At 37.4% G+C, this 26,561-nt stretch overlaps 1 protein-coding gene across 3 annotated transcripts; it reads left to right on the top strand.

Annotated features, from left to right (window-relative positions):
* On the top strand, nucleotides 1–24,637 carry nexn (nexilin (F actin binding protein)). 3 transcript variants are annotated; one of them, XM_057842158.1, is made up of 15 exons: nucleotides 1–116; nucleotides 1,019–1,344; nucleotides 1,432–1,629; nucleotides 6,498–6,582; nucleotides 6,657–6,805; nucleotides 15,415–15,615; nucleotides 15,707–15,880; nucleotides 16,866–17,054; nucleotides 17,310–17,501; nucleotides 18,203–18,247; nucleotides 18,951–19,145; nucleotides 19,879–20,100; nucleotides 22,242–22,430; nucleotides 22,507–22,864; nucleotides 23,001–24,637. In XM_057842158.1, the coding sequence occupies exons 2-15, from the start codon at nucleotides 1,051–1,053 to the stop codon at nucleotides 23,012–23,014; spliced, it is 2,505 nt and encodes an 834-aa protein (XP_057698141.1). In that variant the 5' UTR covers nucleotides 1–116; nucleotides 1,019–1,050; the 3' UTR covers nucleotides 23,015–24,637. The 3 variants fall into 3 exon arrangements, with proteins under 3 accessions (XP_057698141.1, XP_057698140.1, XP_057698142.1); XM_057842157.1 differs by having other exon boundaries at nucleotides 2–116; nucleotides 22,507–24,637; XM_057842159.1 differs by lacking the exon at nucleotides 18,203–18,247 and having other exon boundaries at nucleotides 7–116; nucleotides 22,507–24,632.
* The last annotated feature ends 1,924 nt before the right edge of the window (nucleotides 24,638–26,561 follow it).

Here is a 26,561-nt window from a genome sequence, read left to right as displayed (position 1 = left end):
CTCCAGTGCACTCCACTCCTCTGTGCATCATCGGACTGGACGCCTTTGGCTCCAAAGGAACGTACTCTGGGGATTATCCATTTATTTTCTCATTGCAAAAAAAAAAACACTAAGAGGTAATTCATTCTTTATTATTCGAGGTGTGTCGAACGCTATAAGTTGGCTAAAGACTGCTGTAGACTTGTTCCTTATTGTAGCTTATGTTGTTAAATTAACCTAACAGTAAATTAGTTCCATTTAGAAATCCTACATATTTGTCTTCACAAAAGTGTAAATGCTATACAAAATTATTATAAAGTTGAACTGTACATTTGATTCACAATAATTCAATAAATCGCTTTTATTAGTTCATGAATGTATTCCTTTGGGTCTTACTATATGGCAAGTTTGGCAACCACGTGATAAAACTATCCAGCCAGTAATAGTACTATTGAAACATTATCAATTATATTTTTAAACCTGTGACACAGGTTTGAATAATGATATAGCAAAATAATAGCTCTGAGAATAAACACTCACTCAAAAACTCCCACACAAAATGATTGTAATACTTGACCAAACTGTATTTCAGGACAATGAAGAAGGGAGGCGGTTTTGATGATGACCGAGTGACCGTCCTCGGTCATTGTGCTGTCTGGCCCTTAGTCTGGCCATTTTGTTAAGGGCCTTTGGGGTGGTATGTGGGTTCCAGTGTAAGAGCTGTGCAACTGACTATCACTCATCAGAAATAGCCATGATCACATGTCCCTCCACAGCCCCCTAAATGGGCTATAAATAGTACCTAGCACCATGCTACTATTGAAGTATTCCACACAATACGGATGGAAAATGAGACAGCTCCATTTGCTGAAATTGCAGGGTTTGTGTGCATAAAAATTATTGACAAAAGAGAGTTGAAAAAAAAAAATCTGTGGACAAAGACGTTTTTCTGTCTTGTTATTCCTTTATTTATGTCATTTGTGTTTTACAAGTATTTTTCCAGTAAAAAGTCAAAACATTAACCCATTTTGTTTTGCAGCTCACATTAAAACTTGTCACAGTGGTCCAAACATGGCTGAGGTGGCGCACATTAGGGCTGTGGGTGACATGGAAGATGTCTCAAGTAAAACAGAACATGTAAGCGTCACCGAGGACCAAGAGGATAAGCAGAAGAGAAAAGAAATGTCCAACGGGCAGGACAAAAAGATTGACAAGGCACAGGTGAATGGCGTGGAAAACAAGGGAAAAGAAAAGACGAGTGGTGATAAAAATAGAAGAAGGAAAACCACTAAGGCAGTAGAAGAAGAAGCGCCACCTGACACGACTGAAGAAAAGAATGTTTCTGATGTTATGCTTAAAAAGGAGGTAAAACAGCCAAATATATAAATATCAGTCATGTTAACCAAATAATTTTCTTCATAAATTTCTTAATATTCCATTGTTTAACTACAGAAACTGTTGCGATCCAAAAAACCTGTGGCCAGAAGTTACGTGCCCAATGCGAACAAAGAAAAGAGCGACGTGACGGGAAAGTTTGAGGCTATGCAAAAGGCCAGAGAGGAGCGCAGCAGGCAGAGGAACAGGGATGAGCAGCAGAAGAGGAAAGAGCAGTACATCAAGGAGAGGGAATGGAACCGCAGGAAGCAACAGGTCAAAGCCTGATAAGCCCATTAACCTGCAAGTGTGACCCGCATTGCATGATGGATGGGGCACGGCCCACCAACCAGGCTGCTACTCTCCGTGAGACCCTGCAACATGTAACACACACTGGCTATGTTTACATGCACCTAATAACACTTTCATAATCTAGTTTTTGGAAGTAACCCGGTTATGCAAGGCAATTTGAAGCACATTAAAAAACCTAAACATGCTCACATTCCCCTGGATTAACCCTTTTCTGAATATGATGATGAATATCTGTCCATGTAAACCTGTTCTCAGAATACCCCTTTTGAAAGGCACATTCTTTGCATATTTTATTCACCAAAGAATCTTCGTCTTTTGAGTCCAGGAAGTAGTTGTTGCTGCCTAAAAACTTCCATGGCCAAAACCAACATGAAAAGTTTTGGGAGTGAAGAGAAACACATGACTTCCGTAGTATAGTGAAAGATTGGACAAATAAGCTTATTAGCTGTAGATAGGTAGAGATCGACCGATATGGGATTTAGTAGTTAGATGGGCCGATGACCAGTGTTGTCACAGATTACTTTAACAAGTAATTTACTTTCTGATCACTGATTGACCCTCAAAAAAGTAGTGGTTACTTTACTGATTACTTTATTATCAAAGTAACTAAATTAGTTTAAAAGTAATTTATCGGTTACTTTTTACCAATTTTTCTCCCTTTGCCCTCTCAACATAAGAATGATAACACAAATATGTCATTGCATGTAATTGACTTTCCTATAATTGAATTTAAAGGGGAAGATCAGAATTTTTCACATAAGGCCTAATCTTCGAGTTAGCGGAGGTTTAAAACCTTTGCCTCGCGCTAGCTAGGCGACTCCGGAGCTCTGATACTAACAAATAACTGACCAACTGCATGGAATTTTTTAAAATTAACTCCACTGACTAATTAAATCCCACTAACTCGAAGATTAAGCCTAATGTCAAAAATTCAGAATTTCGGGTTAGGGTTTAGAGGTTAGGGTTACCAGCATATCAGTGCCAATGTAAAACAATCCAAATTGACTGCTCAATAATCAACAACACACAACAAAGGTGGGGGCGGGCGCGGATGTGCGGAAGTACGGCGTACACACACGTGGTCAATTTGGCTGCAAAACGTGGCGGCAACTAAGCACTACACACTCAACTGGACTTACAACACATCCCAAAGATGCTAAATGAACACGTCACCTAACAGCATAAATGTGCAACACGAATATGATGTAACAAAATAGATTCAAGATTTAGATTTAGATTTATTCAATAACAAAATAGAAACGCAAAGACACTAAGGAAACTAACTTTAATCAGATTAGTGGTTTGGAAAAATGAACGTGTTCGAGTACTTGTTACTGAAAGAAAGTAATCAGATTACAGTAAGTGACAGCACTGCCAATAACAGATTTTTGGAGCCGATATTCATTTGAAGTAAAAGTAAAATGAATAATGCAAACACTGAACTTCATTGAAATGCCTTTTCCTCTCACTGTTTAATGTGTGCGAGGACAGCTTCTTCTTCGGAGGCTCTGCCTCCGCAGCTTGGTGAGGTTCATTGGTAAAGTAGTCGTTCCCCCACCAAGCGGTTGAGGGTTCGATTCTCTGCCCTGTTGACGTCATCTAAGTATAATTGAGCAAGATACTAAACCCCACGTTGCTCCTGGTGCTATGCCACTTGTAGGTAGATAAGGATATAATGTTAAGCGCTTTGAGGGCCTTAAAAAGGTGTAAAGGCGCAATACAAGTAAAACTCCATTTACAGTAACAATGACAATAAATATTCCGAATCTGAATCTGAACCACCAATTGTGCAAGTTCTCCTACTTGAAAAGATTAGAGAGGACTGTAATTGTCAACATGGGTAAACCTCAACCATGAGAGACAGAATGTGAAAAAAAAAAACAAACAAAAAAAAAACATATTGTTTGATTTTTAAAGAATTTATTTCCAAATTGGAGTGGAAAATAAGTATTTGGTCACCTACAAACAAGCAAGATTTTTGGCTGTCAAAGAGGTCTAACTTCTTTTAATGAGGTCTAACGAGGTCTAACGAGGCTCCACTCGTTACCTGTATTAATGGCACCTGTCTTAACTCATTATGGGTATAAAAGACACCTGTCCACAAGCTCAGTCAGTCACACTCCAAACTCCACTATGGCCAAGACCAAAGAGCTGTCGAAGGACACCAGAGACAAAATTGTAGACCTGCACCAGGCTGGGAAGACTGAATCTGCAATAGGTAAAACGCTTGGTGTAAAGAAATCAACTGTCGGAGCAATTATTAGAAAATGGAAGAAATACAAGACCACTGATAATCTATCTCGATCTGGGGCTCCATGCAAGATCTCATCCCGTGGCGTCGAAATGATAACATGACTGGTGAACAAAAATCCCAGAACCACACGGGGGGACCTAGTGAATGACCTACAGAGAGCTGGGACCACAGTAACAAAGGCTACTATCAGTAACACAATGCGCCAGGGACTCAAATCCTGCACTGCCAGACGTGTCCCCCTGCTGAAGAAAGTACACGTCCAGGCCCGTCTGCAGTTCGCTAGAGAGCATTTGGATGATCCAGAAGAGGACTAGAAGAATTTGTTATGGTCAGATGAAACCAAAATAGAACTTTTTGGTAGAAACACAGGTTCTCGTGTTTGGAGGAGAAAGTATACTGAATTTTATCCGAAGAACACCATACCCACTGTGAGGCATGGGGGTGGAAACGTCATGCTTTGGGGCTGTTTTTCTGCAAAGGGACCAGAACGACTGATCTGTGTAAAGGAAAGAATGAATGGGGCCATGTATCGAGAGATTTTGAGTAAAAATCTCCTTCCATCAGCAAGGGCATTGAAGATGAGATGTGGCTGGGTCTTTCAGCATGACAATGATCCCAAACACACAGCCAGGGCAACAAAGGAGTTGCTTCGTAAGAAGCATTTCAAGGTCCTGGAGTGGCCTAGGCAGTCTCCAGATCTCAACCCCATAGAAAATCTGTGGAGGGAGTTGAAAGTCCGTGTTGCCCAAGGACAGCCCCAAAACATCACTGCTCTAGAGGAGCTCTGCATGGAGGAATGGGCCAAAACATCACTGCTCTAGAGGAGCTCTGCATGGAGGAATGGGCCAAAATACCAGCAACAGTGTGTGAAAAGCTTATGAAAAGTTACAGAAAACGTTTGGCCACCGTTATTGCTAACAAAGGGTACATAACAAAGTATTGGGATGAACTTTTGGTATTGACCAAATACTTATTTTCCACCATGATTTGCAAATAAATTCTTTAAAAATCAAACAATGTGATTTCCTGTTTTTTTTCCACATTCTGTCTCTCATGGTTGAGGTTTACCCATCTTGACAATTACAGGCCTCTCTAATATTTTCAAGCGGGAGAACTTGCACAATTAGTGGTTGACTAAATACTTATTTGCCCCACTGTACCATTACCATTTTACCAATCAAAGGACGGGGGGAATATTAGTGCAGGAGAGAGCAATGCGGCTGCATCTGAGTCAAAATAACGATTTTTTTATTTCGGCCGGTCGGATTTAAAAAAAAAAAAAAAAAAAAGGCTGATACCAATATATGTCTAATTTCCAAATATCGGCGGTGATAATTTTTTGTTCTATATTTTCACAAGTCGTCGGAGCTACTCGATTTACCTGACATTTCATATTTTGTGCCATAGTGTGCGGAAATGTATGATTGCATGATGGTTTGTATTCGTCTGTTTTTTTAACAATTACATACGTACAGTAAGTTGGTGACCCCTGCAGTGCAATACATTGTCATAAAGAGCATAATGGAAGAATGGAATGGAATGGAATCGAATGGAATCGAATAGAATCGAATCGAATCGAATCGAATCGAATAGAATAGAATAGAATAGAAAGCTTTTATTGTTATTGTACAGAGTACAATGAGATTTAAAGCTTTGCCATAACATACACCACATGGAATAGAAAAATAAGGCTAAAAAAAGTTGCAGTGAACACAGATTTGGAATAAAATGAATAAGTGACTAGCAGCAAGTGGTGATGCACTGGTAATATAACAGTGAATATTTGACTTTACAGTACTCAGACTAGGATGCAGATGGCTGACTTGATATGACACAAATGATAGTTTGTGCATAGATATTGATGTAACAGTGTAAAAATAGTATAATGTAACTGTGCAAACATTACTTTTACAGTACCCAGATTATGCAGTACCCAGATTGAGACAGATGTCTGAGAACATATTACTAAGTGAGATGCATGTGACAATGTGGTGCCATTAGCAGTGCCATGACACTTCAGTGCAAAGTTGAGTTGAGTATGGTTACAGCTCTTGGAAAAAAATGTGAGGATTTGGGGTTCAAGTTCTGGCTGTCTTGTTTCGAGTTTTTTACTATTCTCCTTGTGATTAGCTGGCAACTAGACTAAGCATTCCAGAAAATTTATGGATATTGGCATCACAGACAAGGGTACAATGTTGAATAAGAATTTTTAAGATTCATAATTAATGATGGTAGTAATTGCGATATTCTGATGAGATAAATAGTGCCTGAGATGGATGGAGGTGAAATAAAAGCATCAATACAATAGGGCAAAAGCGGATTATTAGTGACACTCGAGCAGAACAAATGTCCATGTCCCCTGCCCTTCAGTAACTGGCCAGGATGAACAAACACAGTATGCTCACCTGCTCTCAGTGCAACAGCCCAATCAAAAGCCCACCTGCAGGTCACATGACTCACTTATTATCAGGGATTAGGCCTCTGTTCTTGCAGAGAGCAGCATGGCTCCTGAGCGATCGAGGAGATGATCCTCTCCCAAGTGTAAACACTCACTTCTTCTCCAACTGATCCTCGGCAGATAAAAGAACTTCTTGCTTCCAGTGATGAGGAGGAAGAGGTAAAGTCAGCAAAAGTGGAGAAATCCTATGTCCCCAAAATCACAGGTGAGATTGTCGGTACCCCCCCCCCCAACCTGTATGAAACGTTAAAACGTAAACTTGTGTTCTTGGATTCTCAGGTAGTGTGAAGGGGAAGTTTGCTGAAATGGAAAAACAAAGGCAAGAGGGGGAGAGGAAGAAGATGGAAGGTGAGAGAAAGAGGAGGGAGACCCAAGACAATCTGGAAAAAGATAAAATCAAAAGGGAATTGGCCAAGAAGGCGGCTGAGGTAAGTCCAAGTTGAGAAAGTCAAGATTGGAAACGGAATTTTTAAGGATTCATGTTACATCCATTACGACTTGGATGAGCTGTTTAAAATTAACATACAATATTCACGGCTTGACATACGTTTTGGACAAAAGAAAGATCAGATATATTGTCAGCATAAAACAAAGTAAACGTGGGCTTTCACACCTTCAGACAGTCTGCAACGGTTATGTAATGTTGCCAGACAGGTGATTACAAGCCATTAACATGCTACGTCTTTGCCTTAATTCGAGTTCAGCAAAACACTTTCTTGTTTTACATTGCAGTACACAATAGTCTTTAAACATTGCTCAAACTTTACTTTATGATGCTACAAGAAATTCTTGGTAGTGCATTCATGTGTCTACACTGGTGCCATTTTGTACATCCAGTTTTAGCTTGGCCTATTATTGTCTCGTGTGTCCTGCTAAGAGTTGACCTGGTCATGGAGGAACAAGTGGAGCAGCACACTGACTGGCAACTGTTTCCCACACCTCCGGGTGGCTGCAGACCTCCTTAACGTGTGACAGAATTAGACTGCGTTATCTTTGAGTTACACTTACGCTGCAAATGGCCTCACTGGGTCAACATTTACCCCCTGACCTCACCATTCTCAGCCACTCCTCTACGTGTGTGACTTACATGACAATTCATAATGTGTAGGAACATTTGGTATATTTATATTAGTTTTTGTGGTCTAAATAATTAGATAAGTCATTGTAATTCGATATGACATTTTTATGTCAAAGCATAGACTTCATAATATATTGACGAGACACGGGGCACGGGGCCGATTAATAGGGGGCCTGCATTGTTGGCGTAGCCGTCAAAGCTCACCGAGTGGAATCACAGACAAAGAGCTTTTTCTGTTGAAAATTCTTGTGAATAAATGCTTAAATCCCTGAATTCTTTATAGATACAGACGTAAAACAGTCTCGATTCTTGGTTAAAAGCAAAAGCAAAAACAAAAACAAAAACGTGCAGTTAGCATTTATTTTACGTAAATATTGGAAAATGAATGAATGAATGAATATTGGGAACTATGATGCTAGTCAGTAAGCAAATGTAGCGGCCGCCTTATGAAAACAAAGAGCTTTTTCAGTTGAAAATTCTTGTGAATAAATACTTAAATCCATGAGTTCTTAATAGAAATTGATGTAAAACAGTCTCGATTCTTGGTTGAAAGCAAAAAACGTGCAGTTAGCATTTATTTTACGTAAATATTTGGAACTATGATGCTAGTCAGTAAGCAAATGTAGCGGCCGCCTTATGAAAACAAACAGCTTTTTCCTTTGAAAATTCTTGTGAACAAATACTTAAATTCCTGAATTCTTTGTAGAAATGGATGTAAAACAGTCTTGATTCTTGGTTGAAAGCAAAAAAAAAAAAACCCTGCAGTTAGCATTTATTTTACATAAATATTGCGTACTATGATGCTAGTCAGTAAGCAAATGTAGCAGCCACCTTATGAAAACAAAGAGGTTTTTCTGTTGAAAATTCTTGTGAATAAATGCTGAAATCCCTGAATTCTTCATTGATACGGACGTAAAACAGTCTCGATTCTTGGTTAAAAGCAAAAAAACAAAAAAACAAAAAACGTGCAGTTAGCATTTATTTTACGTAAATATTGCGAACTATGATGCTAGTCAGTAAGCAAATGTAGCGGCCGCCTTATGAAAACAAAGAGCTTTTTCCGTTGAAAATTCTTGTGAATAAATACTTAAATCCCTGAATTCTCTATAGAAATGGATGTAAAACAGTCTCGATTCTTGGTTAAAAGCAAAAAAAAAACAAAAAAAACAAACAAAAAAAAATGTGCAGTTAATATTTATTTTAAGTAAATATTGGGAACCATGATGCTAGTCAGTAAGCAAATGTAGCGGCCGCCTTATGAAAACAAACAGCTTTTTCCGTTGAAAACTATTGTGAATAAATACTTAAATCCCTGAATTCTTTTTAGAAATGGACGTAAAACAGTTTGGATTCTTGGTTAAAAGCAAAAAAACCGTGCAGTTAGCATTTATTTTACGTAAATATTGCGAACTATGATGCTAGTCAGTAAGCAAATGTAGCGGCCGCCTTATGAAAACAAACAGCTTTTTCCTTTGAGAATTCTTGTGAATAAATACTTAAATTCCTGAATTCTTTATAGATAGATGTAAAACAGTCTCGATTCTTGGTTAAAAGCAAAAAAAAACCTGCAGTTAGCATTTATTTTACATAAATATTGCGAACTATGATGCTAGTCAGTAAGCAAATGTAGCAGTCGCCTTATGAAAACATAGAGCTTTTTCTGTTGAAAATTCTTGTGAATAAATACTTAAATTCCTGAATTCTTTATAGATAGATGTAAAACAGTCTCGATTCTTGGTTAAAAGTAAAAAAAAAAAAACTGCAGTTAGCATTTATTTTACGTAAATATTGGGAACTATGATGCTTGTCAGTAAGCAAATGTAGCGGCCGCCTTATGAAAACAAACAGCTTTTTCCTTTGAAAATTCTTGTGAACAAATACTTAAATTCCTGAATTCTTTGTAGAAATGGATGTAAAACAGTCTTGATTCTTGGTTGAAAGCAAAAAAAAAAACCCTGCAGTTAGCATTTATTTTACATAAATATTGCGTACTATGATGCTAGTCAGTAAGCAAATGTAGCAGCCACCTTATGAAAACAAAGAGGTTTTTCTGTTGAAAATTCTTGTGAATAAATGCTGAAATCCCTGAATTCTTCATTGATACGGACGTAAAACAGTCTCGATTCTTGGTTAAAAGCAAAAAAACAAAAAAACAAAAAACGTGCAGTTAGCATTTATTTTACGTAAATATTGCGAACTATGATGCTAGTCAGTAAGCAAATGTAGCGGCCGCCTTATGAAAACAAAGAGCTTTTTCCGTTGAAAATTCTTGTGAATAAATACTTAAATCCCTGAATTCTCTATAGAAATGGATGTAAAACAGTCTCGATTCTTGGTTAAAAGCAAAAAAAAACAAAAAAAACAAACAAAAAAAAAATGTGCAGTTAATATTTATTTTAAGTAAATATTGGGAACCATGATGCTAGTCAGTAAGCAAATGTAGCGGCCGCCTTATGAAAACAAACAGCTTTTTCCGTTGAAAACTATTGTGAATAAATACTTAAATCCCTGAATTCTTTTTAGAAATGGACGTAAAACAGTTTGGATTCTTGGTTAAAAGCAAAAAAAACGTGCAGTTAGCATTTATTTTACGTAAATATTGCGAACTATGATGCTAGTCAGTAAGCAAATGTAGCGGCCGCCTTATGAAAACAAACAGCTTTTTCCTTTGAGAATTCTTGTGAATAAATACTTAAATTCCTGAATTCTTTATAGATAGATGTAAAACAGTCTCGATTCTTGGTTAAAAGCAAAAAAAAACCTGCAGTTAGCATTTATTTTACATAAATATTGCGAACTATGATGCTAGTCAGTAAGCAAATGTAGCAGTCGCCTTATGAAAACATAGAGCTTTTTCTGTTGAAAATTCTTGTGAATAAATACTTAAATTCCTGAATTCTTTATAGATAGATGTAAAACAGTCTCGATTCTTGGTTAAAAGTAAAAAAAAAAAACAACTGCAGTTAGCATTTATTTTACATAAATATTGCGAACTATGATGCTAGTCAGTAAGCAAATGTAGCAGTCGCCTTATGAAAACATAGAGCTTTTTCTGTTGAAAATTCTTGTGAATAAATACTTAAATTCCTGAATTCTTTATAGATAGATGTAAAACAGTCTCGATTCTTGGTTAAAAGCAAAAAAAAAAAAAAAACGTGCAGTTAGCATTTATTTTACGTAAATATTGGGAACTATGATGCTTGTCAGTAAGCAAATGAAGCAGCCGCCTTATGAAAACAAGGAGCTTTTTCTGTTGAAAATTCTTGTGAAATTATACTTAAATCCCTGAATTATTCATAGAAAAGGATATACAACTGTCTTGATTCTTGGTTAAAAGCAGTGTTGTTAACAACGGCGTTACAATATAACGGCGTTACTAACGGCGTTATTTTTTTCAGTAGTGAGTAATCTAATTAATTACTTTTCTCAACTTGGCAACGCCGTTACCGTTACTGAAGCGGGAAAAGCGTGCATTACTATGCGTTACTAAGTTGGTTGAATAAAAAAAGTCAGAGCGACGGACTCATGGAGACGAGAGAGCAGAGCAGGAGTGGGGAAGACGCCGTTGCAAACGCGATGCTAGGTGGCTCCAATAATATATGACTATAGCCCACAAACTACGCCCACATGATACGGTAGATATCACATATTATAGAACTAGATGCTAAAGATAGACACGGCTGCATTGGCAACATGTTTTAAGGACTACATGCGTTAGTAAACAGCCGCCATCTTAAAGCAGTAGACCTCTCAGGAAGGCTCTGTTGTAGAGATCCTTCCTAGCGAACCAACTTTTTTAATTAATTAATTTATTTATTTATTTTATCTAAAATGGTCCTAAATCGGCAAAATCTTGACTTAAATCTATCTTTAAATGATGAAGCAGTTTTAAAACTTACACATGTTGAAAGTAGACAGAAGGGAACTAATGCAATAGTGGGAGCAATTTTAACAACTTTAATGGTTGATTCACAACTTTAAATGACTTCCACACATAGCAAAGGTTACTATCTAGTTATCGCAATACCCTTGTGTCTAGTTAAGTGGAGGGTAAAGAATTGGGCTAGGGCCAATTGTCCCAAAAACCCTTTAAACTTCACATTGTGTGACCCTTTTTTTTTTTTTTTTTTTTTTTTTTTTTTTTTTTTGAGAAAAAAAAAAAACAAACATGAAAATTATCACTAGTTACTTTGCCAAGTAACTAATTACTCTTAAATTCAGGTAACTGAGTTACTAACGCAATTACTTTTTGGGAGGAGTAATTTGTAACTGTAATTAATTACTTTTTTAAAGTAAAATTAACAACACTGGTTAAATGCAAAAAAAAAAAAAAGTGCAGTTACTATTTATTTTACGTAAATATTGGGAACTCTGATGCTAGTCAGCAAGCAAATGTAGCGGCCGCCTTATGAAAACAAACAGCTTTTTCTGTTGAAAATTCTTGTGAATAAATACTTAAATCCCTGAATTCTTTTTAGAAATGGACGTAAAACAGTCTGGATTCTTGGTTAAAAGCAAAAAAAAACGTGCAGTTAGTAGTGGTGTCAACAATAATCGACGCGGCGATGCATCCCGATGCGGGGCACGGACGATTCGATTTGATGCGGGCAACAAGCCAAATCGATTCAGCGCATTTTAAAATATATAAGTACGTTCAAAAATCTTCCCTGCGCAATTCTGGTGATGCAATGGATTTGGTTTCCCCATTTGTATTATTATTCTCATGTTTCATTTTTTACACACTGCATAACTCTGGTCAAGTTTCCCACCAACCTCGTAGAAGCCAAAATGTCTCCAGATGTCTGCTTTCAATGTCTTAGGTGCACCAATAATCTTTCTCGCTCCCTCTTTCTCGACTTCAGCCATTGTTATGTTATGTCCTATCTCTATCTCTAGAGGTTAGATGTTGTGCCCGAACCCGAACGGGGTCGGGTCTGGCTCTAAATGTTAAGCATTCACGTTTGGGTCAGGTCGGGCTGCGCGCTGGACTAATAAATTATAAAAAAAACAAACAAAAAAAAACCCCAAAAGGGATAAAACCGAGAGCAGGCTCTCTGTATTGTGCATTTGCTTGTGCACGGCCCCGCCCGCTTTTTCTTCTTCTCCGCCGCTGTGGCGCTTGCTATTCGTTACGAAAGACACTTTTATTTATGCACACAAAGGCAACACAAATGTTTTGAATCTTCTCCTCTGTGTGTCTGCAAAATCGCATGTTTTTTTTTAATTTTTTTATTATTTTTATTTTTTTTATATTAAACTTTCCCAGCGTTATTTCGTTGTGTTAATGCTTTTATAATGATCATAAAAATATGTAGTTTATTTAGACATTAAGAAAACGTTTTTTTCTGCCAACGCGAAGAAATAAAAATAAATTGCTGCTGCGTTTTTTTTTTCCGCGTCACTCCAAGCCGGGTCGGGCTTCAATACCAGCGGGCTGTGTCGGGTCGGGCTGGATTTTTTAGGCCCGATCTAACATCTACTATCTCTCTGCTCTCTCGATTGCAAAAAAACTGATATTTCCTCATGTTGAAACAGATTGTTATGGCTGCTAAAATGCTGCTGCACTTCATTTTAATTCATTATTTTTTATTGTTATGTGGTAGTTACTGATTGCATTTCTAAGTTGATTGCTCATATATAATGGGCTAGGCCTACATTTTACTTTTGTTCTACATTGCAATTTAGCTGATGTTTTGTTTGCAACTGAACTGATCCCTGGATTGATATTGCGATAAAGATGCTGCTGCACCACAATATTTTCTTTGTCGTTTTCTTTCATATTTACTTGAATATTTTTATTGATGGGTCGTTGTGAATAAAATACAGTGATTGTTACTACTGATTTTGCACAGGAGTTCAGATGTTGCACTATGTGAAAGGCTGCTATATTGTGTGTAAAGAAAGAGAAAGCCCTGGTCTCATTCAAAGCACCAATTAAATGCTGTGATCTGTTTTTTAAAAATATATATATATCTGAAAGTATTTTCATTTGACTTCAGTGACACAAGAGCCAATAAAAATTTGTTTAATGTCTGACCGCTTGTGTTGCCTCATGATTCACGAAAATATGCTTTGCTTTAGAATTTTAATGCATCCCAGGCTTTAAGGCATCGCGATGCATTGTCGAATCGAACCGAATCGAATAGTGACCCTCTGAATCGAATCGAATCGAATCGTGGCCCTCCGAATCGTAATCGAATCGAATCGTGAGGGCAGTGCCGATGCACACCTCTAGCAGTTAGCATTTATTTTACGTAAATATTGCGAACTATGATGCTAGTCAGTAAGCAAATGCAGCAGCCGCCTTATGAAAACAAACAGCTTTTTCCTTTGAAAATTCTTGTGAATAAATACTTAAATTCCTGAATTTTTTATAGAAATGGATGTAAAACAGTCTCGATTCTTGGTTGAAAGCAAAAAAAAAGACGTGCAGTTAGCATTTATTTTACGTAAATATTGCAAATTATGGCGCCAATGCCTTAGCTGCTAATTTCTCCCATTGATTTTTAATGTTTCAGAATGCATGCATGGTAGGAAAAATATAATAATTATCTTGAATCCTCCAACAAATCACTCCTGAGACAATCCTTCCTGTTTGTATGCAGTACAGCTTTTGTGCTTTTTCACACTAAAGCTGGCGCTAGATCGCTGTGTGCGTGTGTTTTAGAATTACTCCTCTTGATGCTTGGTGTGGGCAAGCCCCCGACTTGAAGGCGTGGCGCAGTGTCTGACAGTGACCCATCAATATAATTATGAAGTCTATGGTCAAAGTAAATGCAAATGCTATTCACTGTAAGTAACCATGAGATAAAGACTAATTAATGTCTGCAAAATTTGGCGGATTTAAAGGGACAAACAGAATCTTTATCATGTCCATCCCAGAGGAAAAATCATGTTTACTGTACTGGAACTTATTGAAAAAAACACAGAATTAAAGATGTTTATGGTGACGACAAGTGGAGAAAAACATAACTAAAAGCCAGTGTTTTCAGGAGGTCGTCATCGAACACGAGGGCAGACATTTTATCTATGCTGATTCCTCAAAGTATTTTAGCTAATCAAATGTGAGTATCCCAGGTTTCCCACCTTTGCACGTGTCCTCATTAATACCCATTATAATATGCACTTGTGCTTCATTCTTTAAACATTATTTTCTCCGCTACCAGAATTCTAAGAAATTTGCAATTTGCATAATACCATATTTCACATAAAGGTCATTTATACTAGGAGCTGCCTGTCCGTTTAAGCCATGTGTTGCTGAAAAAACGGTTTAATTTTGGTGCAAAAACATGAAAATCTTTAATCCACAAGAACTTTTTATTTTTTATAGTTTTATGTAGAATACCGAGTTTGACAAGTTGTCAACAAGCGAGCGATCAATCTCTTTTATTGTTTTTGTATGACTTTACAATTAATTCTCCTATCTTGAACTTCCACTGCCTTATCCTTGTCAATGTGCTGCTGACAGTACTCTCATAAACACTTTTTAAAAACAGTTCGACTTTAGCAGAAGTATGCCCTGGAGTGCTATTCTATTGCCCTCTTTTGCCAAAAGTTCAATCTGTGTATGTAACATTTTTAACAGGCTGTTGTCATACTTGATAAATTACTTTGGCTCTATCAAATTGTTTTCAACACTTCATATCCTCATTAGGATAACGAGTAAGCTTGAAGCTATACCATCTGGCCACACCCTTAGTCTGTCACCAACCTATGAGACAGCAGATACTTACATTTGCACCCACAGTCACACCATTGAAACAATTAACTGATGAAGAAAGGGTAGCTAGAGAAAGCTAACATACACACCTGTCTAGGATTCAGACTGTGAGGAAGATGTGCTTACCACTTTGTGCCTAACAGCATTATGGAAAATTAAATCACTTCAATGAACCAAATCAGTTACTCTTTTGAAGCAAAACTGGTGCTGGTGTAAAATATTAAAACGGTGATTTACAGGAGGGAGATGACAGCATCCTTGTAAGGGTGGTTCCTGCTAAGCCGTCAAGAACTCCTGGAAGAATCAAAATGAACTTTGAGGACATGGAGAAGAGTCGAGAAGAGGAACTGAAGAAGTCAGCGGAGGAAGAGAAAAAAAGACGCTACGATGAAAACAGACTCTCTTTCAGGGAGGCCAAGCGGCGCTCGATTCTCACAGAGGTTAGGACACAAAGTCAAATTAATAGTCAAGCTTTACTAGTACAGATACATTAGTATCAAACATGCCTTTCTTTTGTTTGTTTTGAATTAGGAAGATGCGGAAAAGCCTGTACAGAAGCCACTGGTGTCCCCGGGAAAGCTAAAGATGACATTTGAGGAACTGGAGAGGGAAAGGCAGGACCAGAAAAGAAGACAGGCTGAGGAAGAAGCCAAGCGCCGTCTCGAGGAGGAAAAGAAAGCTTTTGAGGATGCCCGACTTGGATTGGTAAATGTTTCCAAAATTAGTTTGTTGTTTTTGACTCTACAGACCTGAGAAAATAACTTCTTGTAAAAGCTAATATTATTGAATGCGCTGTTAATTTCCCTTTAGAGCAGGGTTGTCAAAAGTACACCCCACAGACCAAACAATGGCCAGAACAGCATAGAACAATGCTGAACTTGCAGACGCGTTGAGCGTAAGCAAACTACATTTATGCTCCTGCAAAATTAACATCTCTATGCATTATATCATAGTATTGTTTTGGGCAATTTCATTTGCAATCACAAACGAGTAGGCTATGTGACGTTGCATGTTTAGTAAAATATTTCTCCGAATGGGAATATTGAGCTACATGTCACTGTAACACACTACCTACCAATGTATTGTAATGCATACATTTACAAAGTTGGGGGACAAGTGCACTTTTGTTTTGAAAAGTGCCCATTTCAGTTTGCAGGATGAAAAAAGTCCAAAAGGAGTCGCCATTGCTTGTAGATGGATGTGGAATTGCATGTAAATTTTAAATGATATAAACATCATACTTTTTATGATGATCATTTTAACTGATTATGGAATGGATGGATCAAGTTGTTTTATAATGGTCATCCACAGAGATTTGCGTATATGTATATGAATATACTCTTAAAATTGTACTCATTTTGTTAAATTGTAAAAATTTACAACAAAATCATGTAAATGTGACTATTTATTTATGTAAATATTTTAAATATTATCTCTTTGGAAAATGGGTGGGGGTTAATCAATGTCTGTTATTCATAAATTATTGGACCAAAAACGTACTGGTGTAGCCCACTTCAGATCTGTTTGCTGTTATGATGGCCCATGAACCAAAAATAAGTTTGACACCCTTGCTTTAAACTATAGCGGCAGTGATTTACTAAGGTTTTTGTATTGGACCCCACTATGTTCAAGTGGGTTTATATTTTTGCTTGGTTAGAACATGTTTGCAACATTCTTGCTTGCTTTGCAGGATGAAGAAGATGGAAATCAGGCACCACGCACTGATGACAAGGAGGACTTCAGGCCTGGAAAACTGAGGTTGAGCTTTGAAGAACTTGAGAGGCAGCGAGTTGAGGAGGAGCGCAAGAAAGCTGAGGAAGAGGCCAAGAGGCGAATGGAGGAGGAGAGAAGAGCTTTTGCTGAAGCCAGAAAGAGCATGGTGAATATTTCATGAAACTGAACACAACTAAAATGTCTTAGACAATCTGATGATGTGATTTCGTAACATTTTGTGAGATGTTCCATATCCTGTATTTGTAAATGGAAGCAACAAGAAACTCTTTTTGAGTATTTAATAGCCAATTCTTAGACAAATAATAGTATCTTATCAAAACATGGGAAAAATTCCATGTTTCCGGGGTAGTCTAGTACTTAACTACTGCCTCGTTTAAGTTTCCATTGCACTGTCAAACAGCTTGTTGATGAAGATGACGAGGCTCTGATGGCCCTGCTGAACCTGGAGGGCAGTGAACCTGGAAAAATCTGTGCCAGTTTTGAGGAGTTGGAGCGCCAGAGAAGAGAAGAAGAGCACAAGAAGGCAGAGGAGGAGGCCAAGAAGAGACTGGATGAGGAGAAGAGACTCTTTGCAGAGGCACGCAAAAGCATGGTAAGTCTGCCTGTCCAACAACTGTGGCTTTGTTTGGAATCTGTCACTCACTCACTAATTCACAATCATTATACTGTATCGTTCACTCATCGATCGAATGAGATTAGCCTTTTACCAGCACTCGATCACATTGTATGCCCATTTTTGTTGATCTTGTGTTGGTGGGACTTGATTTTAAAAATAGTATGATTAGAGTCTTTGTAATGTCATATCATCATTAGACACAAGAACTAACAATTTTCAATATCTGTAATATGACTGGATCATTGATAGGAACATATGTTGCTAATTGCGGTACCTCAGATATTCACTACTTTTCAAGATACATTGCATATTGCAGTCACTGAAGGGAATAACTTACTTATACTTGGTGGTACACTTTGGAACAACAACACGCCAAATACTATATAGGGTGCTTTATAATGGATAGGAGGAATTCTAAGTATAGTCTATTGGTGCATGTGTTTGACTGATCTACTCACATTCTTCTTCTTTGGCTTTAAACTGCAGCCGTCTAGGGAAAGAGCAGTGAGACTTTGTAGACAATACCTGTCATGTCAATGTCCTTCAAACAAATCTGCTTCAAACTAATACTTGCCTCAAACTTCACACTATTCCTAATCACTGGATGCATTTTATTCTGATGGGCTCATATGGTCCACTTTGTATTGCTGTTTCCTTGTCCAAATTATTTCTTTAAGCGCCCTGGCCTGGATCATGAGAGCTCTGCATATGGACATGAAACAGTAAGATACTGTATTTTTATCAAACTTCAAATGAATTGTGCCCCTGCCTCTATGAACACAAAATGAAAAGGCTTATTTAGGCTGGGGCACCCACACACATTATACTTCAATGTACAATCTATATTTACACAAACACATGAGGGTATTAGAGTACAGAATGCTTGGTGATTATCATTACATGTTTTAATTAAATATTTTTAGGCAGCCATGTACTTGAATCTGCTTTTGGGACTTTCGTTACCTCTATTGCTATCATTTTAGTAATGTAACTCTGCAAAGACTGACAAATACAACAATGACTGAAATACCTAATGTGTAGTTTTTGATAGGACATTATACAAAGTACTGCATGTTTTTTTGTTGTTTTTTTTTTAAAGAAAAAAATCAAAAACAATCCAGGTCAATCTCAGTGAATTTTTGCAGAATATTTATTTCAGTAATTCATTTTAAAAAGTGAACTACTTTGTGATTTGGGGCTTTTTGTTAACCGAAAGCTAAAATACTCAAGTTACGTAAACTCAATAAAATCTTGAAAATTTTAATCGATGTTTAATGAACCTGTATAATATTAGAAGTTAAACATATTGAACATGTGAATATTCTTTTAAAACTACCAAGGATCTATGTATTTGCTCTCACAAACTATGACAATGAAAGGCTAGAGAGGCTGCTTTAGAATGTCTGACTTGGTGTTTGTGTTTAGGTTCTAGATGAAGAGGATGTATTGGTCAGAACAGAATCCCAGGAGGCACTCAACCCTGGAAAACTGGAGATGAACTTTGAGGAGCTGCTGAAGGAGAAGGAGGAGGCTGAAAAAAGACGCAAGGCGGAGGAACGCAAACAAAAACTGGAGCAGGAGAAGCAAGAGTTTGAACAACTCCGACAAGAGATGGGCGAGGTTAGTCTTAAAATCTAGATTTAACTCGGGATGTCCCATTCTGATCACGTGATTGGAAATCGGGCCGATCGCGCCATTTTTCAGAGGATCAGGATCCGGTGAAAATTATTGGGTTTTTAATTAAATAAATGTTTTTCTGGTTCATGCTCGTACAGGGCCAAGCCCTCCCTCCTGCTAAGCAGTGCGGCCAAACTGTCCAGTGCAGCTTGTGTTTGGTACTTAAAGTTAACAATTATTGACAGGTTTGTACCTTTGATCTTGCCAGAAAAGCTTGGTAGCTCTACGATCAAAGGCACAAATGTGTCAATCATCATTAAACTTGCAGCCCAGTCATAAGTGTGCTGTAGCAACTCATTGTGTGAGAGGCTGTTGTCAGCGTGAGCGTCGAAGTGTGAGTGGATTTAAGTGGACTCACTCAATGAAGTCTTTAATAAAGACAAACATTTTTCTACATTATTCTTGTTTAAAAATCACATTATGAAGGCGGCACGGTGGGACAGTAACATGTTTGGAACTTTTGTTCAAATTTTTAAAAAATCTGATCGGGACTCTGTATCGGCAGACTCTCAAAATCAGGTGACTCAGACTCTGGTGCAAAAATATGCGATCGGGACATCCCTAGAATTAACAGTGACATACTTTATGTGTTTCCATTTCCAGTTGATGCAACAGCTAGTTTCCTCCAATCATGGGGTTGAAGGAAGGTAAATGAACACTCTCCCTTATTTCACAGGAAGAAGTGAATGAAAGTAGCAATGTTGTGAACAGAGAGTATGAAGAGTTGACCAAACTTAAGAGGACGGGCTCCATCCAGGCCAAGAATTTAAAGTCCAAGTTTGAAAAGATCAAGCAGCTGACTGACGAGGAGATTCAGAAAAAGATTGATATGGAGCGAGCTCGGAGGAAGGCTGTGGATGATGAGATTAAAGAGCGGGAATCTGAACGGTTCCAGGAGGTAAGAACATCGTGAACAAAATATTTGTCAGTTCATTTAAAAATATTGTAGTGTATTGTGTACTTTATTGTAATTGAAGTACAATAAATTCTGCACCATTTTTGTAATAACTCGGTTTAGCTAGACTTTTCTGGGTTTTAGGCGGTCAAATTTATTTTAAATAATACGACAGGGGTGGCCAATCCTGGTCCTCGAGAGCCGCAATCCAGCTTGTTTTCCATGTCTCCCTCCTCCAACACACCTGAATCATATTATCAGGATTGTTATCAGGCAACTGCAGAGCTTGCTGATGAGCTGATCATTTGATTCAGGTGTGTTAAAGGAGGGAGACATGGAAAACAAGCTGGATTGTGGCACTCGAGGACCAGGGTTGGCAACCCTGTAGTACGACATAGACATGTGCAGATTACCGGTTTCAAGGTATACCGTGGTATGTAAACGTTAAGGTTTCAAAACCGCAACAATTTTCCTTTTTACCGTCACTTAGGCAATCGCTATTATGTCACAAAAATGCATGGAGAAATCCCTCGCTTGCAGCTGCAAGGCTCAACCTTCCCACACCGGTTGTTGCGCAGTGTCAGTGAGTCAGCTGTGCTACACGATGACTGGAGGAGGTGAAACTCCTAAACTCCCCCATCGAAGAAAACGAAATTGCTGGTACGGGAATACTTCGGCTACAGAAAAGTTAGACGGCCGCGGCTTAGAGGAGGAGGGCCAACCAACATGTAAAAGATATTTGCCGAGGGTGGCTGCCGAGGAGGCAATACCTCCAATATAATTTAGCATTTATACAAAATTAAAGGTTGGTAAACACTAGCCACGTTTACATGATGACTTTTATTCATACCGATTCAAATAATTCCGAATGGAAATTTCAGATCAGCTGTTTACATGTCACTTCATCTATTCCGATCCAGCGTTTACATGTGTCTGCCTTTATTCCGAAAGGACGTTTGACAACTGCCGTCTGACATGCGCAGATTAATCAAAACAAAGCGTCACGTTGCAAAACATGGAGATCGATCGTCAGATCAGCTGCTGTTTTAACTTTTCGAGTGGAAACAAAACTTCAGAATGACACGCTGTTCATTTAAAAAGTTGTGTGGGTGCGCTGTGCGTGTGCTTGGAAGCCATGTTGCAAGTGACGTTACTTGCGTCACCAAGTGACGTCACCACGTCAGTACGGAGCATGTGCAGAAAGAACGCAACCAGACACCATTCCGCTTCCCTGTTTATATAATATAATTTTACTTCTAATCGGTTTGGGAAAAGGAATATTCCACCCCTGTGAAACGGAATGAAATTCCATTCGGTTTGGGCCTGTTCATTGCGAATGAGGTGTTTATATGGAACACATTTATTCGGTTTGAACATCTAAACTGATTGCAATTGGAATATTTGGCTCCATGTAAACGTGGCTACTGTCATGAACATTTTTCCCACTAGCTACGAGAGTTAACTCAAGCATGTTTAGTGTGTCTAGCAGTGGTAAAACGTGTTTCTCTCTGGCAACTGTCTGTGTTGAGAAAGAGTATGTGTATAATGTAAACACGATATGAGTCAAACACGTGTGCTTTTTATGGAAAATAATTCAATTATTTTTGTTCTGATGGTAATAATGTTCAACTGTGGCTTTGGGCTTAGGCTCACCAAAAGGACTCCATTTAATTTAATTTTATCTTAGCATTATACTAATGTTTCAGTTTGCTAAAATGTTTTGGAAAAATAAAAATATTGTTTAATGGACTTTTTTTTAAAACCCGATATCTCAAAGTAACAAATTTTAGAGCTGTGATTGAAATACCGTGATACCTTGAAACCGTGATATTTTGGCTTATGGTTATCATATTGTCAGAATATCATATGCACATGCCTAGTACCACAAAGAAATGTGAAAACCATGCCACGTTTCACTATTGTGCCATGTCATTATGGTTGGGAATCACTGCATTGGACTGGTGTCCAGCGTCTATTTGTCTTTGCTATATTAGGTCATGCATCCTCAAAGGTCAGAATGACATAGCAGTGAAGAATCTGTTCGACAAATAAGTCAACAGCAGTTGTTGTCATCGGCTTAGGGTGCTTGGGATCATGCACTATATAAGGGTTGTAATACTGTAGTTGACCTGTTATTTTTGAAGGAGGATGAAGAAAGCCAAATGACTCTGGCAAAGGGTGAAGAGTCTCCATTCAAACAGAAGGTGGACATGCGAGCCCGGTTTGAACAAATGGCCAAAGCCAGGGAGGATGAGGAGAGAAGAAGGATAGAGGAGCAGAAACTACAGCGAATGCAGTTTGAACAACAAGAGATTGATGCTGCCCTCCAAAAAGTATGACTTGCACTCTTTCTTAAATAAAAATGCTTTGCTGATTAATGACAACCCCCTCTTCCCCATCCACATTCAGAAAAAGGAGGATGACGTAGAGGACGAGGCAAGCATCGTCAATGGCTCCTACGAGGATGATGAAGATCACGCTAGGTCGGGCGCCCCGTGGTTCAAAAAACCTCTCAAAAACCAGTCTGTGGTGGATTCGGAGCCAGTTCGCTTCACTGCCAAGATCATTGGGGAGCCCAAGCCAGAGGTCACCTGGTGGTTTGAGGGAGAGATGCTACAAGACTGTGAAGACTACCAATACATCGAGAGAGGCGAAACATACTGCCTCTACTTGCCAGAGACCTTCCCTGAGGACGAGGGAGAGTACATGTGCAAGGCAGTGAACAGCCGAGGCACGGCAGCAAGCACTTGCATCCTCACGATAGAAAGTAAGACCACCCTGGTGTGACTGCATGCTTGCATGAAACATCATTCTGGCACTCCAGCCATGCTTCGAAGTGGACCGCATGCTCCTTCTCTTCGTGAAGTGGACCACAGGTAACAGCGGCTCTTTCTGTTTTACAGCTTATGACTACTGAGATTCTTCCACCTGCAAGGGACTTTCTGAATTGTCCCTCTTTGGGGAAAAAAGATTTGTCCCTCATGGTCAAACAAGAGGGAAAAATATGGAAGTATACTCGCCATTCCTAAAGGGGATACACAAAACATACAAATGCAGACTGTTTACTTGATAATCGGTTGTAAAGCTGCACTCCCTGTTGATATAGGAAATGACCTGTGCCAAAAAACACTGTCAAGATGCTTGTAAAAAAAACTAAAAAGGGTTAGCAGCATAGGTTTGACATGTTATTTTTTTTTTTGTCATTATCCTATATTATTTAGTGATGTCTTTTGTGTGTTGTTGAAATACCAGCAAATGTCATTTTGATGCTCACCCAAAGCGACAGTGACATTGCAGTCATCACTTACTGTAGTGGGAAAGACAACTGCTGTACTTTATCATGTGCATACCAGCAGAAATAATCCTGTTTAAAAAACTTGGATACACAAGATTGAATTTTTCTGATGTGTAATAGTGGAGAAAAATGTAAATAAAACCCATTATTTCCATGAAGTGACCATCCACAGAGCGGCTACACATTTTTTCAATGCCGGTACTATTTGAGCCAATCAAATGCGAGTATCCCAGATAGGCTGCCATACCCAGTGATGCCAGTAATACCCATTGTCTCATGCAACGGCAATGTCATTTTAGCAATGGCTGTGTTCATTTGCAGTGTCATTTTTTGTGTTTTAAACATTTTCTCAGAAATAAAAAAAAATTGCAATTTGCATACTTTGAGCAACAGTCGTTCAATGAACACAGTCATGCTTGTCTCTCCCTTCAAGTATACTGAAGTCTAAACCACAGCAACAAATCTCGACATTGCTGTTATGGCGTTGTCAAATAGCGGGACATTGTAAAAAAATTAATAATTGAGCATTTTTTATTGACAAGGGTTAAAATATATCCTCTGTAATACCCCTTTATATTAAGTTGTTTTAAAGTGTAATATACTCGTTTCATTCGATATGCATTTGTGCTGGATAGTAGGCAACTTTCATGTTTTGATGAAGCAATTATAGGCTCAAATTTTTGTCATACATAAAAAAAAAAAAAAGTTTTAATAAAACGAACAACAAGCAGCATTCGATGTATTTTACTGAACAGGCACTGTATACCTTGTGTGTGTGTGTGTGGGGGGGGGGGTGTATGTATTACATATAGTTTACCATGGAACTCTTTGGATTTGCTCTGTGGAACCACTATGGATATATAGTGTTCAACATAAATGAATGCATCTATTCTAAACCGACAAATGTCTTTGGGAGCTACAAAGTGCCATAGACATGGGCCATTGTTTGCAATTTAGATTCGTTGATGCACGCAACAAACACAGTGCAGAGTAATCCGACAAAACTAATGTTATAAGAATGAAAAAGCCCACTGAAAGGTTGCAAAGAAACATGCTTACAAACCTAAAAAGGAAATAAAAGAAGTTATAGCTCACATTTTAGATTTGAGAAAATACATAGTTTTGATGGATGTTACTAAAAATGATTTTGAATTTTTCATTTTTTTCCCCCCCAGGCTTCTGAATATTTGTGAGAAACAAAAATATTGTCTTGCACAACCTGTGCAAAGAACATGGTCTAATTTGGAAAATACAATTTATCAATTTGGTAAACAATGGTTTCAATTTGGAATTTAATGAGCATGGAGTTAAAAAAAAAAAAAAAAAAAAAAAATATATATATATATATATATATATATATATATATATCGAACAATAGAACATACAAATGACAACAAAACAGAACAACCAGTTATAATAGAATATAACCTTATCAACATTATTTACATTGAAAGATATACAAGTTTAAAAAAAAAAAAAAAAAAAAAAAAAAGCGTTTTATAAACCATTTTGCATGAGTTTCTAGAGTAGACTTGCATTTGTTATGTATCATATTAAATGATATGAAATATAATTTAAAGTTCGGATTTTCGTTTTGCAATTTAGATTTAGGAATATATTTCCCTAGCAATAAAGATTTATTATTGTGTATATATATATTTTTTATTATTGGATTCATATACAGTAGTGATTGTTTACCCCCTTAATTCATTCTTTTGTTTGATTTGACATAAAATATATTTGTGCAGATCAGTCCAAAATTTACTAATGGGGCAACCATAAAACAAATGAGTCACACTTTCAGGTCCAGTCTTACAAAATGTGCATTCGTTGTCAACAGCCTTAAAACGAGACAAGTACACATTAGTTGGGTATATATTGTGTAAAATCTTTAAATGCAATTCCCTTACTTTGTTGGAAACTGTTCAAAAGGAACAAGCCTTCAAAAGTCAAAATGAATATGTGTAATAAGCGCTCTAATATTTACAACCCTTGCTAAACCCTGTTTTTTTTTTTTTTTTTTCTCATGGAACCTGCAGATGCATGTGTTGACTTGCATCCATCATTTTTATTTTTATTTTTTTAAATGTCAAAAGTCTGAATTAGTCTCAAAATCATGAAATTTTAGGTGTATCAAATGTGATACATTAAGCAATAAAGGGTTAATATGATCAAACTGCATTCCAGAAGAATTTCTCACGAGGTACAATTTTCTTAGAATTAAGAAAAGATTACCTTATATGTTTAATTCTTTCTTAAAACACATTTGCATTAACAGCTTGCTCATTCTGTTTTTACTAGTATTTTTTTTTTTTTAACAAACTTTATTAACAAATACAAATATAGAAACCTAAGGCGAGACAATTCACATATAATCATTTTACAACAAAAATAATAAATAAAAGGGTCGGGGTTATTTTCAACACAAGCTGTATTGTTTGCAATGTCTTTTGGTCTGTTGGGCGCCGTTTGTGAAGCAGCACATGCTGCTTTTGGCTAAGACCAAGTGTAGTGTAGTAAAATTACATTTTCTCACATTTAGCGCCACACAGTGTTTAAAATGGTGTGAAATTTTTAGAATCACTTTTTTTTTTTTTTTTTTTTTTGCTCATTTACAACATTATATAGCAACTTAAATATTCATTTTTATATAAGTTTTGGACCTTATTCTTTAAATCCAGAACTAAATATTTAATTTAAATCTTAAATTTATATCCTATATCCTAAATGTTAAATCAGGAAACTAAATATTTAACTTAATATGCAAATTCACATGACTGGAGACCGGAAGTAACAAAATAAAAGCTGGTGGAGCAGCTCACACTGTCTGTTTACGTTGTTTGAAAATGAATAAAACCTACTCAACGGTGGCAGTCTGCTCTTAGACATGAGTCATTGTGATAATAACAATATATAGGTAAAATACATATTTAGGAGAAACTATTTAAAGAGCATTTTGTGTGCTCCAGCTTTTATTTTACTTCCGGTCTCCAGTCATGTGAATTAGCATACTAAGCTAAATATTTAGTTCCAACCGTTTCCAGATTTAGCATTTAGGATATAGGATATAAATTTAAGATTTAAATTAGATATTTAGTTCTGGATTTAAACATTCAGGTACAAAACTTATTTAAAAATGAATATTTAAGTTGCTAAATAATGTTGTAAA

The sequence above is a fragment of the Corythoichthys intestinalis genome, chromosome 7 (assembly GCF_030265065.1).
Source record: "Corythoichthys intestinalis isolate RoL2023-P3 chromosome 7, ASM3026506v1, whole genome shotgun sequence".
Lineage (NCBI taxonomy): Eukaryota > Metazoa > Chordata > Actinopteri > Syngnathiformes > Syngnathidae > Corythoichthys > Corythoichthys intestinalis.
The sequence above is the reverse complement of the archived record's forward strand: the minus strand, read 5'-3'. Positions and strand labels throughout refer to the sequence as shown.